The sequence below is a fragment of the Perognathus longimembris genome, chromosome 23, assembly GCF_023159225.1.
Source record: "Perognathus longimembris pacificus isolate PPM17 chromosome 23, ASM2315922v1, whole genome shotgun sequence".
In the NCBI taxonomy this organism is placed as follows: domain Eukaryota; kingdom Metazoa; phylum Chordata; class Mammalia; order Rodentia; family Heteromyidae; genus Perognathus; species Perognathus longimembris.
Window position 1 is genome coordinate 15,254,524 of NC_063183.1, and position 15,194 is coordinate 15,269,717.

Consider the following 15,194-nt stretch of genomic DNA (forward strand, 5'->3'; position numbering starts at 1 on the left):
CTATTTCAGCACCATACTCTGCTTTTTGCCTGGCTCCTCACTATCTTTGTGCGTGCTCAAAGTGTGCAGCCAAAACTCTTGATTATTCAGATGGCTGAGGAGAGACTCCATCTTTGTCTCTCACATAGGCTCTGCCAATTACAAGCACACTCTGCCTACCAGCATGCTCCCACCTGTGGCTGGCCAATGGTGACCACCATCACCCCTGTGGCAGGCAGCCTTCTATATTTTTATTCTATACTTACTTGTGTGTGATTTTCTTTTATGATACATTAAAAGAATAAAAACCAACACAAATGTTTTTGGTAGGTTAGCCTAGTTGGCTAGGGTTTGACATTAATGAAGCAGAATCAAAGTTGGACATTGTAAATGAGCTGTTTATAATTTTCTCTATAGCAATAGAGTACACTTAACATGGCAGTAGCCTCCAGAGCACGCTTTATTTTTTTGTAACAAAGAACAGCGGGAAGGAGTCAACGATAAGAGTTTGACTAAGTTGGTCACTATTACTGAAAATACAGTTTAAAAAGTCCTTGCCATACTTTTTATATATATTTTTACCAGACTTTGTATTAATTGCTTATTTATATGGTAATTTTGTTTGTCTACTATAGGAACATTGAAGTATACATTATAATGTAGGGTTTAATTGCTTTTTCTTTGTCTTCAAAGGAAACAACCCAATGAACATTCCGGCAGGAGGAATAACAACAGATCAGCAGCCACCAAACTTGATTTCAGAACCAGCTCTTCCAACTTCCTTGGGGGCTTCCAAGTAAGACTGAGGTTTCAGTCAGTTCTTATCTGAGAGATAGGAGGGCATGAGAATGGGCAAGGATCACATTAATTTGGGTCTTTTGTCAGTGCATGGCAGAAAAAGGTTCAGGAAAGACTGCCATTTTTCTCCTTAAAAACTATAAATATAGGTGTTGAAGGCATGGCTCAGTTGGTAGAACGCTACCCAGTGAGCAAGTGTCAGGTACCGAGTTTTGAGTCCCAGTCTTGGGCCTCCCCCCCGGCCTCCCACACACACAACAAAATTATAAGTAATAGAACATTCTGGATGCTGGTGGCCCACCTGTAAATTCTAGCTACTTAAGAAGCTGATATTTGAGGATCAAGATTCAAAGCCTTTCTGGGCAGACAAATGGAGGAAGTCTTATCTCCAGTTAACTGGCAAGAAGCTGGAAGTTCAGGTGTGGTTCAAGTAGTAAAGTGCCAGCCTTGAGTGAAAAGGCCGAGTGAGAATGTGAGGCTCTGAGGTTAAGCCTCAGCATTTAAACAAATAAATGACAGAATAAACATAGTTTCAATTGTGTTGAACTTTTGCTTCTGTTAATTTAAACTTTTTAAGTTATGTATAGTTGAAGAAGAGAGCTTTGTATGAGTGCATTTGAGTCACTTGAATAGCTAGACAAAATGTCCTTGTTTTTGTCTCCCTCAGCCCACTGATGAATGATGGTTCAAACTCTGGTAACATTGGAAGCCTCAGCACAATACCTACAGCAGCACCTCCTTCCAGCACGGGTGTTCGGAAAGGCTGGCATGAACATGTAACTCAGGACCTGCGGAGCCATCTCGTGCATAAACTGTATGTACCTGCCTTTATCCACAGATTTTGTGACAGACTATTGCTTTAACTTTTGCAGACTCACAGAGTACTGATTTGTTGTTCATTTGTCTTTTGGCCCTCAGGTGATAGTACCCTAGAGTCACAGAGGGTCAGTGGTTGTTAGGAAGCCAGCACCATGGGGCTGGAAGTGTGGCTTAGTGGTAGAGTGCTTGTCTAGCATGCATGAAGCCCTGGGCTTAGTTCCTCAGCACCACATAAACAGAAAAGGCCAAAAGTGGCACTCTGGCTTAAGAGGTAGAATGCTAGCCTTGAGCAAAAGGAAGCCAGGGACTGTGCTCAGGCTCTGAGTCCAAGACCCAGGACTGGCCAAAAAAAAAGGCCAGAACCACTGCTAGGGCCTGGTGCAAATTGGATTCCCTAGCCTTGGTCCTCCATGGGTACAGGTATCAGAGAACAGAATGGTAGGAGCTGAAGCTGAGCCTCTAATCTCTGAGATTAATTTAGGAGCTTTGCTTTATTCTATAATTTGGGACTATAGTTATAGAGACTACTGAAGATATGGGGTATTTGAGTGAGTATAAATGGCATCATACAGTTAGCACACAGAAAGTTAACTTTTCAAAATAATTTATCTCAATTGAAGGTGATGTTAGTCAAATACATTTCTTGGAGGTTTTTGTCCTTATTTTTATCTTCTTAAAAATGAATATTTTATAGAGCTGGGTGCTGGTGGCTCACGTCTTAACCCTAGCCACTCAGGATGCTGAGATCTGAGGATCACAGTTCAAAGCCAGCCCGGGCAGGAAAGTCTGTGAGACTGTTATCTCCAGTTTACCACCAGAAAACCAGAAGTGGTGGTTGCTCAAGTGGTAGAACTCTAGCCTTGAGCTGAAGAGCTCAGGGACAACACCCAGGCCCAGAGTTCAAGCCCCATGACCTACCCCCCCCCCCAAAAAAAAAAGAATACTTTAAAAAGTAGGGAATATGGGGCTGGGAATATGACCTACTGGTAGAGTGCTTACCTCGTATACATGATGCCCTGGGTTTGAATCCTCGGCACCACATATGTGGAAAAAGCAAGAAGTGTGGCTCAGCTGTGGCTCAAGCAGTAGTGAGCTAGCCTAGAGCAAAAAGAAGCCAGGGGCTGTGCTCAGGGCCTTGAGTTCAAGCCACAGGACTGCCCTTTCCCCGCCCCCCCCCCAAAGGAAAAAAAAAGGGAATGTGTCATGGCAGTAGAGTGCTTCCCTAGCATGCATGAAGCCTTGGGTTCGAAAAAACAGAAAAAGTTGGAAGTGGTGCCGTGACTCAAGTGGTAGAGTGCTAGCCTTGAGCAAAAAGATTCCAGGGACAGTGCCCAGGCCCTGAGTTCAAGCCCCAGGATTGGCAAAAAAGAAAAAGCAAAAGTAAGCATTTAAAATCATATTTTCTAAATGACAGATAGTGTTGTTAACAGAAAAAAAGACTGTTTGACTTGTAGGAACATTAACAAATTTGGGACTTTACTCATCAGTTACCACAGTTATCCCGTTTGGCTGATCCTGGTTTTGTTTGTTCTCATGTGACCATCTTGAAAGTAAGTTGATAGTGTGTTTTATCCTTTCAGTGTCCAAGCCATCTTCCCAACCCCTGACCCTGCAGCTCTGAAGGATCGCCGCATGGAGAACCTGGTTGCCTATGCTAAGAAAGTGGAGGGAGACATGTATGAGTCTGCCAACAGCAGGGTAGGTCTGCAGGAAGTAGTTAGTTGAATGTATCCTAAAGTGGAAGGATTACTTCTGTCTGGTTTGTTATTCAGAAGCAGGGGACCTCTATGATCTGAAGGACTCCTTGATTAGGGAAATGCCCTGGTAAGACAGAAGATCCTTGCACAGCTTTCTTGTTTAACTATTAGAGTCACACTAAGATGTACAAAGATGCATAAAACCATAGTATACCTGTGGCGTACTTATAGTGGATATAATACGTGGATTATATTATTGTCAGTGTCCAGGAATACTGAAGAAAAGAAAGGCTCTGTGCAGTGCGGTATATAATAGCATTCAGGCACTATTTGATGAGCTTAATATAAAGTTATAAGTCGAGTAAAGTCACAATTAAAGGGTATGCAGTCATCATGAGGAATTAAGAAAAAAGATCCTTAGGTATGTTAAATGCTTTCTTTTGCATGTAGTACATAAAAAATTGAGATCAGATATAGTTCAATGGTAGATCAGCAGCAATCAATGGGGAAAGCGAGGGGTTTGGCTCAAGTGGTGATATCACCTGCCTAGCAAGCATGAGTGAGGCCTTGAGTTGTTAACTAGGACACACAAAACAGATTACTTGTTTTGAACAGTTTTAATTGCCTAATGTTGAATATTATTGCTTTTTAGGATGAATATTATCATCTATTAGCAGAGAAAATCTATAAAATTCAGAAAGAACTAGAAGAAAAACGGAGGTCACGTTTACATAAGCAAGGCATCTTGGGTAACCAGCCAGCTTTACCAGCCCCCGGGGCTCAGCCTCCTGTAATCCCACCAACTCAGTCTGTGAGACCTCCAAGTAAGGACTACCTTACCTTCTACCTCTTCTTAGCCTTACCTGATCTTAGCCTGTTTACTGATGCATGCCTTAGAATACAGAATTATATCCTCCCAAAATCAACATTTAAAAACTGTTTTTGTGGTAGTGGCCTATGGGGACATTGAGTTTCTTTCATGGAAGGCACCTTAAAGCCCGTGTTGGAATCAGAATACAGTGCTTTTGGGCTTGTTGACTAGGTTCCCCTGGAAGTTTGAAGTCCTTCATAGGAAATTCTTGTTGCAAAATCAAGGGTCATTTTAAATAATCGTATTTGTATTTTCTCTTTTCCACTGTAGATGGACCTCTACCCATGCCAGTAAATCGTATGCAGGTTTCTCAAGGTATTTTAACTATTTGTTGTGAAAAAATAGTTTTTCAATAGTCAAACATCTATCTTTTTTTCCTCTGTTTTCTTGTATATATCCTTTTAGCCTTTGCTGGTGGGTAGGGGAACACACTCATTCCATTCCTTTTTTTTTTTTTTTTCTTTCCTGCCAGTCCTGGTTCTTGAACAGGGTTTGGGCTCTGTCCCTGAGCCTGTCTGTGCTCAAGACTAGTAGCATTCTACCACTTGAGACACAGCACCACTTCTGGCCTTTTCTGAGTAGTTTATTGGAGATAAGAGTCTCATGGACTTTCCTACCCAGGCTGGCTTTGAACCATGTTCCTCAGATCTCAGCCTCCTGAATAGCTAGGATTACAGGCATGGGCCACCAGGGCCTGGCTTTATTCCATTCCTTATTGCTGAGAAGAACTCAGTCCCCGGGTACTATGAATCTGTTCTTTTTGGAAATTTAGAGAATATAGGAAAGTCTCCAGAGAGATCACAAGTAGAATTGAGTTTGGTTTGTTTGCTTGTTTTTTAAATGAACTTGTAGACATTACCAGAGAAAGTTCCAGAAAGCAGTATTGTAAATGAAGCAGGACATTTCTGAGTCCACAGGAAAACAAAGGAAGGAGCCCAATCCTTTAGTTGTGGGTACCTGTGGTGGGGGTGAGGAAGAAGTGCTGGATGGCTCCATGTAGTTCATGGGCTTGAAGTCAGGCTGATGGGTGTCATTTCAGGAGACTGTGTGCATAGACCCAGACCAGGTTGGTATATGAGCATGTTTTATAGGCTCCTTCTCAGTTTGAGATTCTAGAGTCACTTTTGTTTGGGAGTTCAGGGCCAAAGGACATTTGAAAGCCTTTAAGCACATTTCTCTAGGATGCAGCTGGGAATATGGCCTAGTGGTAAAGTGCTCGCCTCGTATACATGAAGCCCTAGGTTCTATTCCTCAGCACCACAGATATAGAAAAAAGCTGGAAGTGGCGCTGTGGCTCAAGTGGTAGAGTGCTAGCCTTGAGCAAAAAGAAGCCAGAGACAGTGCTTAGGCCTTGAGTCCATGCCCCAGGACTGGCAACAAAAACATTTCTCTATGATGAGAAGTGAGGTTGTGATGTTATACAGATTCTAAATGTAAGGCCTTGCTTTGGTGCAAGAGTAAGTTAGCAGGGAAGAGAAGTTCTTGAAAGTTGTGGGGGTAGTATTACTGCATACTGAAACAGACATAGGATAAACTCACCAGGGTCTTGTTTGGATGGACTGGATTCGAGAGATGAAAGAAACCACAAAGTCAGAGAAATTGGACGGTTAGGAAAGTTGCTGAATGCTGTTTTGGCATGACATAACCTTTGGTCTAGATAGGAAGATGCTGCTGGTTTGGAATGTGACAATGCAGGTGTTTGGAAGATTTGATTTCTAGGTTAGCACTTACCAGTTTGAAAATAAGTGTGGTTCTTTGTGAATGTGGACTTCTGTAGGTGTCCTGCACATAATTCTTTTGTTTTTTGTTTTTTGTTTTTTTGCCAGTCCTGGGGCTTGAACTCAGGGCCTGAGCACTGTCCCTGGCTTCTTGTTGCTTAAGGCTAGCACTCTGCCGCTTGAGCTACAGCACCACTTCTGGCCGTTTTCTATATATGTGGTGCTTGAGGAATCTAACCCAGGGCTTCATGCATGCGAGGTGAGCACTCTACCACTAGGCCACATTCCCAGCCCCTGCACATAATTCTTAAGAAGGGATAATTTATAGGCTCCCTGTGAAGTCTTTTTAGCCCTTGGCTCTTTTGAGAGTGGCCTTCCTAGATAGTCACTGGAGAGGTAGTACAAGAAACAGGACTGTTCTCTAAAACCCTCTCATGGGGCTGGGGATATGGCCTAGTGGCAAGAGTGCCTGCCTCGGATACACGAGGCCCTGGGTTCGATTCCCCAGCACCACATATACAGAAAACGGCCAGAAGCGGCGCTGTGGCTCAAGTGGCAGAGTGCTAGCCTTGAGCGAGAAGAAGCCAGGGACAGTGCTCAGGCCCTGAGTCCAAGGCCCAGGACTGGTAAAAAAAAAAAAAAACCCTCTCATGGCTGCAGTAGTGTTAAGCCAACACCTTCTAGAAACTTCCTTGAAGGATTCTGTTAGATTTTAGTGTTGGTCTGAATACTAACTTAAACTGCACTTTGTTTAAAGCCGACAGGTTGCAGGGTTTTGTAGAAAGTTAGTAAGAACTGACTAGCCACTGGTGGCTCTCACCTGTAATTCTAGCTACTCAGGTGGCTGAGATCTGAGGATCCCAGTTTGAAGCTAGCCCCAACAGGAAAGTCCATGAGACTTTTATTTATCTCCAATAAACTGCTCTGAAAAAAGCTGGAAGTGGCAGTATGGCTCAAGTGGTACAGTGTTTGCCTTGAGCAAAAGAAGCTCAGGGACAGCGCCCAGGCCCTGAGTTCAAGCCCCAGGACTGGCCCAAAAAGTAAATAACTAGCCACTGTGGTCTGGAGATAATTCTAGTTGATTAAGTGTCTGTTAGTGATATGATATTTTTGTGAATTATCAGAGGCTAAGGATGAGAACTGTTGGCTCTGGGTACTTTGTAAACAGTTCAAGTATGTTTTGAGTCTTAACAGAGATTCTAACAATAAATGTAAAACAGCTATGAAGCTTGGGAGCCTGATGCTCCAGTGGTTGTTGAGGATGGGGTACACTGAGATTCTGGCCCTCGGAGCCAATTCCATGGATGAAAAGTGTTGTTCCTTCACAGCATCCCCTTGCTTCTTTGTATCTTTGGTGCCTTGGACACATCAGTTGTGCTTCATCCTGACCTGCCCTTATGTCTTTTTTTCTTGCCTTATCTCTCCCAGCCCTCCTATGCAACCCCTGTCATATGGATGCCATTTCCCCTGGATTGGGGAAAGTCTATTACTTAGCCATCTTTTTCAATTAGTTGAATGGGTTCCTCTCACTTAGCTGTCACATATTTGATTATGTTTCATCTTAGCATTTATGTAATAAGTTGTAATGGGTTGTGTGTTTGTGTTTGCTTTCCCTAATGAAATATCGCTGTATTTATAGGGATGAATTCATTTAACCCAATGTCTTTGGGGAATGTCCAGTTGCCACAAGCACCCATGGGTCCACGTGCTGCTTCCCCCATGAACCACCCTGTTCAGATGAACAGCATGGCCTCAGTTCCAGGGGTAAGTGCTTCTCCTCTCAGCTCTTATCTCATCAGGAACATTCTCTGTGCAATGTCCATGGGCATCTGAGGGTTCTGTGCTACTTCTTCTGTTGAGTTTGTTTTTGTTTTTGTCAATTAGGCTTGAACCCAGAGCCTAGGCGCTATTCCTGGGCTTTTTCACTCAAGCTAGCACTGTACCACTTTTGAGCCACAGTGTTACTTCCAGTTTTTTGGTGTTTAATTGAAGAGTCTCATGGGGAACTTTCCTGTTTTGGGACTGGCTTTGAACTGCAGTCCTCAGATCTTAGCCTCCCTGTGTAGCTAAGATTACAGATATGAGCCACTGGTACCCAGCCTCGCTTTTAAAAAAAATCTCTGTTACTGCAATAATAAAGCATGATTTGGTTAGTGCTTAAAAAAAAAAAGTTGGAATAACAAGCCCCATAGTAAGGAGGAAGATAATCTGAAGGTGGAGAAGGCAACTGACCTCAGAGGCCAAGCAAATATTGTCACTCTGTTGACTGAGCTTGCCTTCCTGAGGTTATTTTCTAAACACTTCAGAGAGCTGATCAAAAGTCATGCTTGAACTTTAATTTGTAGCATGCTATAGATCGCTGTTCAAAGAACTTTCAAAGTCAGTTTATTTGAGAGATGGTTTGAGGGGGTAAAGGAAAGAGTTTAGGAGCTGGGGAGTTAAGTGAAGGCTAGTCTCCAGCCCTGGAGCCATCCTAGTTTATAAGAGCTTATATCTCTCCTTGCTCTCTTCATCAATGGTGCCATGTCTGTGCTGTAGCTCTCCTGATGTTTGTTATAGATGGCCATTTCTCCTTCTCGGATGCCTCAGCCTCCGAACATGATGAGCGCACATGCCAACACCATGATGGCCCAGCCACCTACTCAGAACCAGTTTCTGCCACAGAGCCAGTTCCCATCATCCAGTGGGGCAATGAGTGTGAACAGTGTGAATATGGGGCAGCCTGGGGCCCAGACAGGAGTGTCACAGGTATGTTTGCTCTGGGACCCGGGACAACAGCATTTCTATGGCCTGCTACCTAAATGTATTGATTGTTTGTGTGTTTTGTTTTTTGCCTGTCCTGGGCCTTGGACTCAGGGTCTGAGCACTGTCCCTGGCTTCTTTTTGCTCAAGGCTAGCACTCTACCACTTGAGCCACAGCACCACTTCTGGTCTTATTGTATATATGTGGCACTGAGGAATCGAACCCAGGGCTTCATGTATGTGAGGCAAGCACTCTTGCCACTAGGCCATATTCCCAACCCCTAAATGTATTGAATATATCAGCATTTCTTCATCTTTCTCTGCTTTGTTCTATAACTATTAATTTGTTTGGAATTCTCTCTGTGGGAACTTCATACAAATATAATGGGGGGGAGGTACGTGCACACTCGTGAGCCAATACTACAGTTTGAACTCAGGGCCTCCTGTTCTCCATTTGCTTTTTCACTCAAGGAATGATGTTCTACCATTTGAACCATACCTCCCCTTCCAGTATTTTGCTGGTTAATTGGAGATAATCTCAGGTTTTATCTGCCAAGGCTGGCTTCAAATCATGACTCTCAAATCTCAGCCTCCTGAGTAGATATGATTACAGGCATGACCTACTGGTACCTGGCTGGATTTTCTTTTTTCTTTTGGTCGATCATGGGGCTTTAACTCTGAGGCCAGGCACTGTCCCTGAGCTCTTCAGCACTCTACCCCTTGAGCCACAGTGCCATTTCCAGCTTTCTGGTGGTTAGTTGGAGATAAGAGTCTCATAGACTTTTCCTGCCAGGGCTAGCTTTGAGCCATGCCATGATCCTCAGATTACCGGCATGAGTCAGTCACCAGAGTCCCACTTGGGTTTCCAAATTTTTGTCTGGGTCAACCATGAACCATGGTTCTTTTAGCCTCATCTCTTTGTGGCTGAGATTACAGGAATATACCACCACACTACACTCTGCTTGTTCTTTAATATAGGTTTTACTAATTTCTTTCTTTTTTTTCTGGCCCAAGGTGGCCTCTAAAACCATGATTCCCCTATTTCTGTCTTCCAAGTAACTTTGTGTGAACCACCATGCCCATCTCTGTTTGTGTATTTTAAAATCTAAGGTTAATGTGTCATCCTGAGAACTGAAACTTTAATAGGTATAAGTTTACTTATAATCATTGAGGTTTTGCATCTTGCTGCCTGTCTTTTAATTGCCGAGGGATCATTCTGTAACCGCTGATAATAGCTCAGAATTCAGCAAGAAGCTGTATTTTTTTCTTTTTTTGACAGTCCTGGAGCTTGAACTCAGGGCTTTCTTCTAGGCAGGTGCTCTACCACTTGAGGTACACCCTCAGCCCTTTTCTGCCTTTTTTTTTTTTAATAGCCTAAGCTGGTTTAGGACTACAATCTTCTCAGTCTCTGCCTCTCGAGAAGCTAGGATTTCAGGTGTGAGTCACTGTGCCCAGCTTTGACTATGTTTTTTAGTTATTAAGTTTAAAGCTGAAGCTTTTAAAGCGCCTGTGGCCCATGTCTGTAATCCTAGCTACTCAGGAGGCTGAGGTTTGAGAATCACAATTCAGAGCCAGCCCGGCAGGAAAGTCCATGACTCTTATCTCCAGTTAACCACCAGAAAACTGGAAGTGGTGCTATGGGTCAAGTGGTAGAGTGCTAGCCTTGAGCTGAAGAGATTAGGGGCAGTACCCAGGCCCAGAGTTCAAGCCCCATGACTGGCCCCTCCATTACCTCCCAAAAAAAGTTTAAAGCTGAATACAAGTATTTTCCATTTCTTTTATTGCTCTTCCCCTTTTACCAATTGTGTACAAAAATCTGCATGTATCTAAAATAGTCCAGTTCTTCCCAGAATATAAAATTCATGTATCAATAATTTCATTAATATGAAGGATATTTACTAATTCAAATGAGCAAAAGAGAAATCAGCAGTAAGCTACCTCAGGGCATAAGTCAGCTAAATGCTGTCCTGAATAACTTGGTTATGTAAGCTAACTCCCTCTTTTCAAGATGGCTGCCATTTACAGTGGGAGCTCTCTATGCTTTCCTGTAAGGTCTTAGGAGCTAGGGATGGGCCATCTCACTGTAGGTCTTGAATGAGGGAAGATGGAGATTTTTAGAGAGTTCAGTCCACGACTTGCTTGATTCATATGCTTGAATCCAATATCGTAGCAGTGGAAATGTCTGGTGGAAGAGTGCTGCTCATCTGATGGCAGAGATAAAGCAGAGAATGTCTTCACTTTTTAACATGAAATAGTGCATAATGAGTCCACTGAATATATTAGATGTACTCTCTAAATGATTTTAAATTTTCTATAGTACTACATTTCTCTGAAAGATAGATAATCAGAAAACCCTCCCTGACTCCTTTTCTTTTGTCTTTTGACAAAGGTCTTTGTAGCCCAAGCTGGCATTGAACTTTCCATTCTCCTGTCTCAGCTTCCTGAGGTGCTGGCATTATAGTTCTGTGCCACCATGTTGAGTAACCAACCATTTCTGTAAAAGACAAGATAGTAAATATTTTCATCTTTTTGGTTTTAGTTTTACTTTTCATTTCTGCCATTGCAGTACAGAAGTGGCCACAGACAACACATAAATGAATGGGTATGAAGTATGGCTGTGTTTGAGTAAACAACCAGGGACTTGCAGCCCATAGGCCAGCCTCTCCCTTGGAACAATTCTTTCTTTCTTTCTTTTTTTTTTTTCCAGTGCTGGGGCTTGAACTCATGGCCTGACTACTGTCCCTTCCCTGGCTTCTTTTTGCTCAAAGCTAGCACTCTACCACTCAAGCCACAGTACCACATCTGGCTTTTTCTGTATATGTGGTACTGAGGAATTGAACCTAGGGCTTCATGCATGCAAGGCAAGCACTCTACCACTAAACCACATTCCCAGCATGGAACAATTCATTTTTTGAGAAATCTACAAATACTTCTGAAGCATCTTCCCAATTGAGAACCACTACACAAAAATGGCATGAAAAAGTGCCTTTAATAACTCACTTTTTTTTTTGGACTGGTCCTGTGGTACTGTCCTGCAGTACTCTTTGTGTGCAAGGCTGAGTGCTTTACTACTTCAGCAACAGCACCACTTAGGCTTTTTTCTGAGTAGTTTATTGAAGATAAGTCTCACAGACTTTCCTGCCCAGGCTGGCTTTAAACTGTGATCCTCAGATCTCAGCCTCCCGAGTGTCAGGATTGCAGGCATGAGCCACCAGTACCTGGCTAATACTTAATATTTTAAAAAGAGAAAATGGGGGGCTGGGAATGTGGCTTAGAGATAGAGTACTTGCCTAGCATGCATGAAGCCCTGGGTTTGATTCCTTAGTACCACATAAACAGAAAAGGCCAGAAGTGGCACTGTGGCTCAAGTGTTAGTGTGCTAGCCTTGAGCAAAATGAGGCCAGGCCCTGAGTCCAAGCCCCAGGACTGGGGGAGAGAGAGAGAGAAACTGCTTTTTCAGTAATCTGAAGCACTTAATGGATGTTATGGAGTGTGAAATAAATGAGTTGAAGGAACAGGAGTAATCAAAGTGTAAGGAGCATTTGTGATGTTTTATCGAACATGCATATCACTCTAAATATATAGCTTAACTCTTCAAGTGTCTTGTCACATATTTAGTTGGGGGAGATAGTTTTAATATTCTCAATTTCTTTTAGGGTCAAGTGCCTGGTGCTGCTCTTCCTAACCCACTCAACATGCTGGGGCCCCAGACCAGCCAGCTGCCTTGCCCACCAGTGACACAGTCACCGTTGCACCCAACGCCACCTCCTGCTTCCACAGCTGCTGGCATGCCCACTCTCCAGCACCCGACCCCACCAGGGATGACGCCTCCCCAGCCAGCAGCTCCTGCTCAGCCATCTACTCCCGTGTCATCTTCTGGGCAGACTCCCACCCCAACTCCTGGTTCAGTGCCCAGTGCTGCTCAAGCCCAGAGCACCCCTACAGTCCAGGCAGCTGCCCAGGCCCAGGTGACCCCACAACCTCAAACCCCGGTTCAGCCCCCGTCTGTAGCTACCCCTCAGTCATCCCAGCAGCAACCGACACCTGTGCACACCCAGCCTCCTGGTACACCGGTGAGCCTCTCTCTGTGTTTGATTTCTCCAGACAAAAATTGTATTTTTTTTCATGTGTTCGTATTTAATTTATTTTGTTTTTCTATTTATTTAGTTAGTTATTTTTATTGTCAAACTGATATACAGAGCTGTTACAGTTTCATACGTTAGGCATTGGATACATTTCTTGTACTGTTGGTTACCTTCTCCCTCATTCCCCCCTCCCCCTTTGTAATTTTTTTTTTTTTTTGCCAGTTCTGGGACTTGAACTCAGGGCCTGGGCCCTGTCCCTGAGCTTCTGCTCAAGGCTAGCACTCTACCACTTGAGCCACAGAGCCACTTCTAGCCTTTTCTGTTTATGTGGTACTGATGAATTGAACCCAGGGCTTCATGCACATTCCCAGCCCTGTATTTTGTTTTATTTTCAGTTTGATAAGCATGCTATACTCCTAACTATATGTTCTCATTTAACCTGGATGATCAAACTCTTCCTCCTCCTCCTCCTTCTTATCCTCCTCCTCCATTTTGTTACCTTAAATGAGTTTTACAGGGGTAAGAACTTGCTCGTTTCTACATGTTTACATTATATACCAATTAATCTTACCCCTCTCTCACTCTCCCTACTCCATCCATCAAACTACAGAAGGCTTTTCTGTTTGAATGAAACAGCAGAGCCAGATTTGTACCTCTGTGGCTCAGCTCCCTGTTCATGTTGGAAATGGTGGTGGCAAGATCATAGCTTCATTCCCCTGGTCCATGCCTGCTGGCAGTGCCCAAGCAGATACTCTCAGGCTGAGGTGTGTTTACTTATCCAGGGTCTCAGATTATACCCATGCTGCCTATATCCCTCTCACAAATTTTTGCTGATGATCCTAGTATCATTTTCTGTGGTGGTACTGGATTTAGAACTAAGGACCTCATACCTACTAGGCAGTCTACCAATTGAACTATATTTCTAGTCCTTTGTACTTTGATTATCTTTGACATAAGCTATCTTAGACATCTTCACTCTCACAACTTAATTTTTAGGTACTGAGCATATTTATTTACCAAATATCTAATTTCAAAAATACCAATATTATTTCTACTTATCTGTAAAGTCGTTTGTTTATTCTATCTGAATAAGTTCTCTTGTCCCCTGCCCCTGTTCGAAGGATATCCATCTCCCTTCTCTCAAATAAAATCTATATTTTTGTATCTTTGATTTCATTATGGTGCTGATAGCATGGCTGAAGTGGTGTCATGCTTACCTAACATAGAGGAGGCTCTGATTTCAATCCCTGGTACCTCACGCAGGGAGGACAAAAGGGGGGAGGCAGCTCCTTGGGTAAGATTTTGAAAATGTAGTGTATTTTTAGTGGTTTCTTCTGAGCGTGTTTACTATACCACCATCCTGTCCTGCCCCTAACATGGGCTTATTACACATTCTTCTATACAGGCAATGGTTCCCCTCCCCCTGTAAGTACGTGAAGGTTTATAATTCAGTGTTTTATTATAAACTTTATAAGCCTTTTTGAAGGGAATTACTGATAAAATAATTTAGCTAGACAACTTGGGAGAAAGTAGTTTTATATCATAATTCAGAAAGCTCTGTTTTCCCATCTCTGCATTTGTGGCAAAACGTAAATTGTGGTTCTGATTGGTGGTATCTCTCTCTCTCTCTCTCTCTCTCTCTCTCTCTCTCTCTCTCTCTCTCTCTCTCTCTCTCTCTCTCTCTCCCTCCCTCCTCTCTCTCCTCTCTCTCCTCTCTCTCTCCCTCCCTCCTCTCTCTCCTCTCTCTCCTCTCTCTGTCCTGGGCCTTGAACTCAGGGCCTGAGCACTGTCCCTGGCTTCTGTTGGCTCAAGGCTAGCACTGCCAACTTGAGGCACAGCGCCACTTCTGGCCTTTTCTATATATGTGGTGCTGATGAATTGAACCCAGGGCTTCATATATATTAAGCACTCTTGCCACTAGGCCATATTCCCAGCCCTGGTGGTGACTTTCTCTAGAGCTCCCTTCTTGTAACTGTTTTCTTCAGTGCCCTCAGTCCTCAGTAGGGGCTTTTTAGAGAAAAGTTAGCCAGAAGTTGAAGATTGGATGAGCAGAAGGATTGAAGGCCATTTGTGTTGTCTGATTTACAAAGGTGATTGATTTTAATGTTTTCACAGCTTTCCCAGGCAGCAGCCAGCATTGATAACAGGGTCCCCAGTCCCCCTTCAGTGACCAGTGCTGAAACCATTTCCCAGCAGCCAGGACCTGATGTACCATTGCTGGAAATAAAGGCAGAGGTCAAGACTGAAGACACTGAGCCCGATCCTGGTGAATCTAAGGGGGAGTCCCGACCTGAAGTAGGTGTTACTCTCTAGCAGTAAATACAGCTATGTGTGGAATCTACAATACAGGTCCTCAGGCCTTTCATGGTTGTCTCTGAATTTGTTGTAATAGTCTTATTTCAATGTGAGTTCAAAAATATATTGACTAGGGCTGGGAATGTGGCTTAGTGGTAGAGTGTTTGCCTAGCATGCATGAGGCCCTGGT

The 15,194-nt window shown here is 43.5% G+C and overlaps 1 protein-coding gene across 3 annotated transcripts in view; it reads left to right on the forward strand.

Moving 5' to 3' along the window:
- The window catches only part of LOC125340965 (CREB binding protein), a 128,988-nt gene that overhangs the window by 79,994 nt on the left and 33,800 nt on the right, over nucleotides 1-15,194 (forward strand). For 2 of the 3 annotated variants that reach the window (XM_048332919.1, XM_048332921.1), the window contains 9 exons: nucleotides 673-775; nucleotides 1,445-1,591; nucleotides 3,177-3,294; nucleotides 3,946-4,117; nucleotides 4,435-4,479; nucleotides 7,522-7,646; nucleotides 8,442-8,630; nucleotides 12,281-12,697; nucleotides 14,825-15,004. In XM_048332919.1, coding sequence (XP_048188876.1) covers nucleotides 673-775; nucleotides 1,445-1,591; nucleotides 3,177-3,294; nucleotides 3,946-4,117; nucleotides 4,435-4,479; nucleotides 7,522-7,646; nucleotides 8,442-8,630; nucleotides 12,281-12,697; nucleotides 14,825-15,004 — 1,496 coding nt within the window. The remainder of the gene's footprint in view (nucleotides 1-672; nucleotides 776-1,444; nucleotides 1,592-3,176; nucleotides 3,295-3,945; nucleotides 4,118-4,434; nucleotides 4,480-7,521; nucleotides 7,647-8,441; nucleotides 8,631-12,280; nucleotides 12,698-14,824; nucleotides 15,005-15,194) is intronic. The other variant, XM_048332920.1, reaches the window with a different exon arrangement.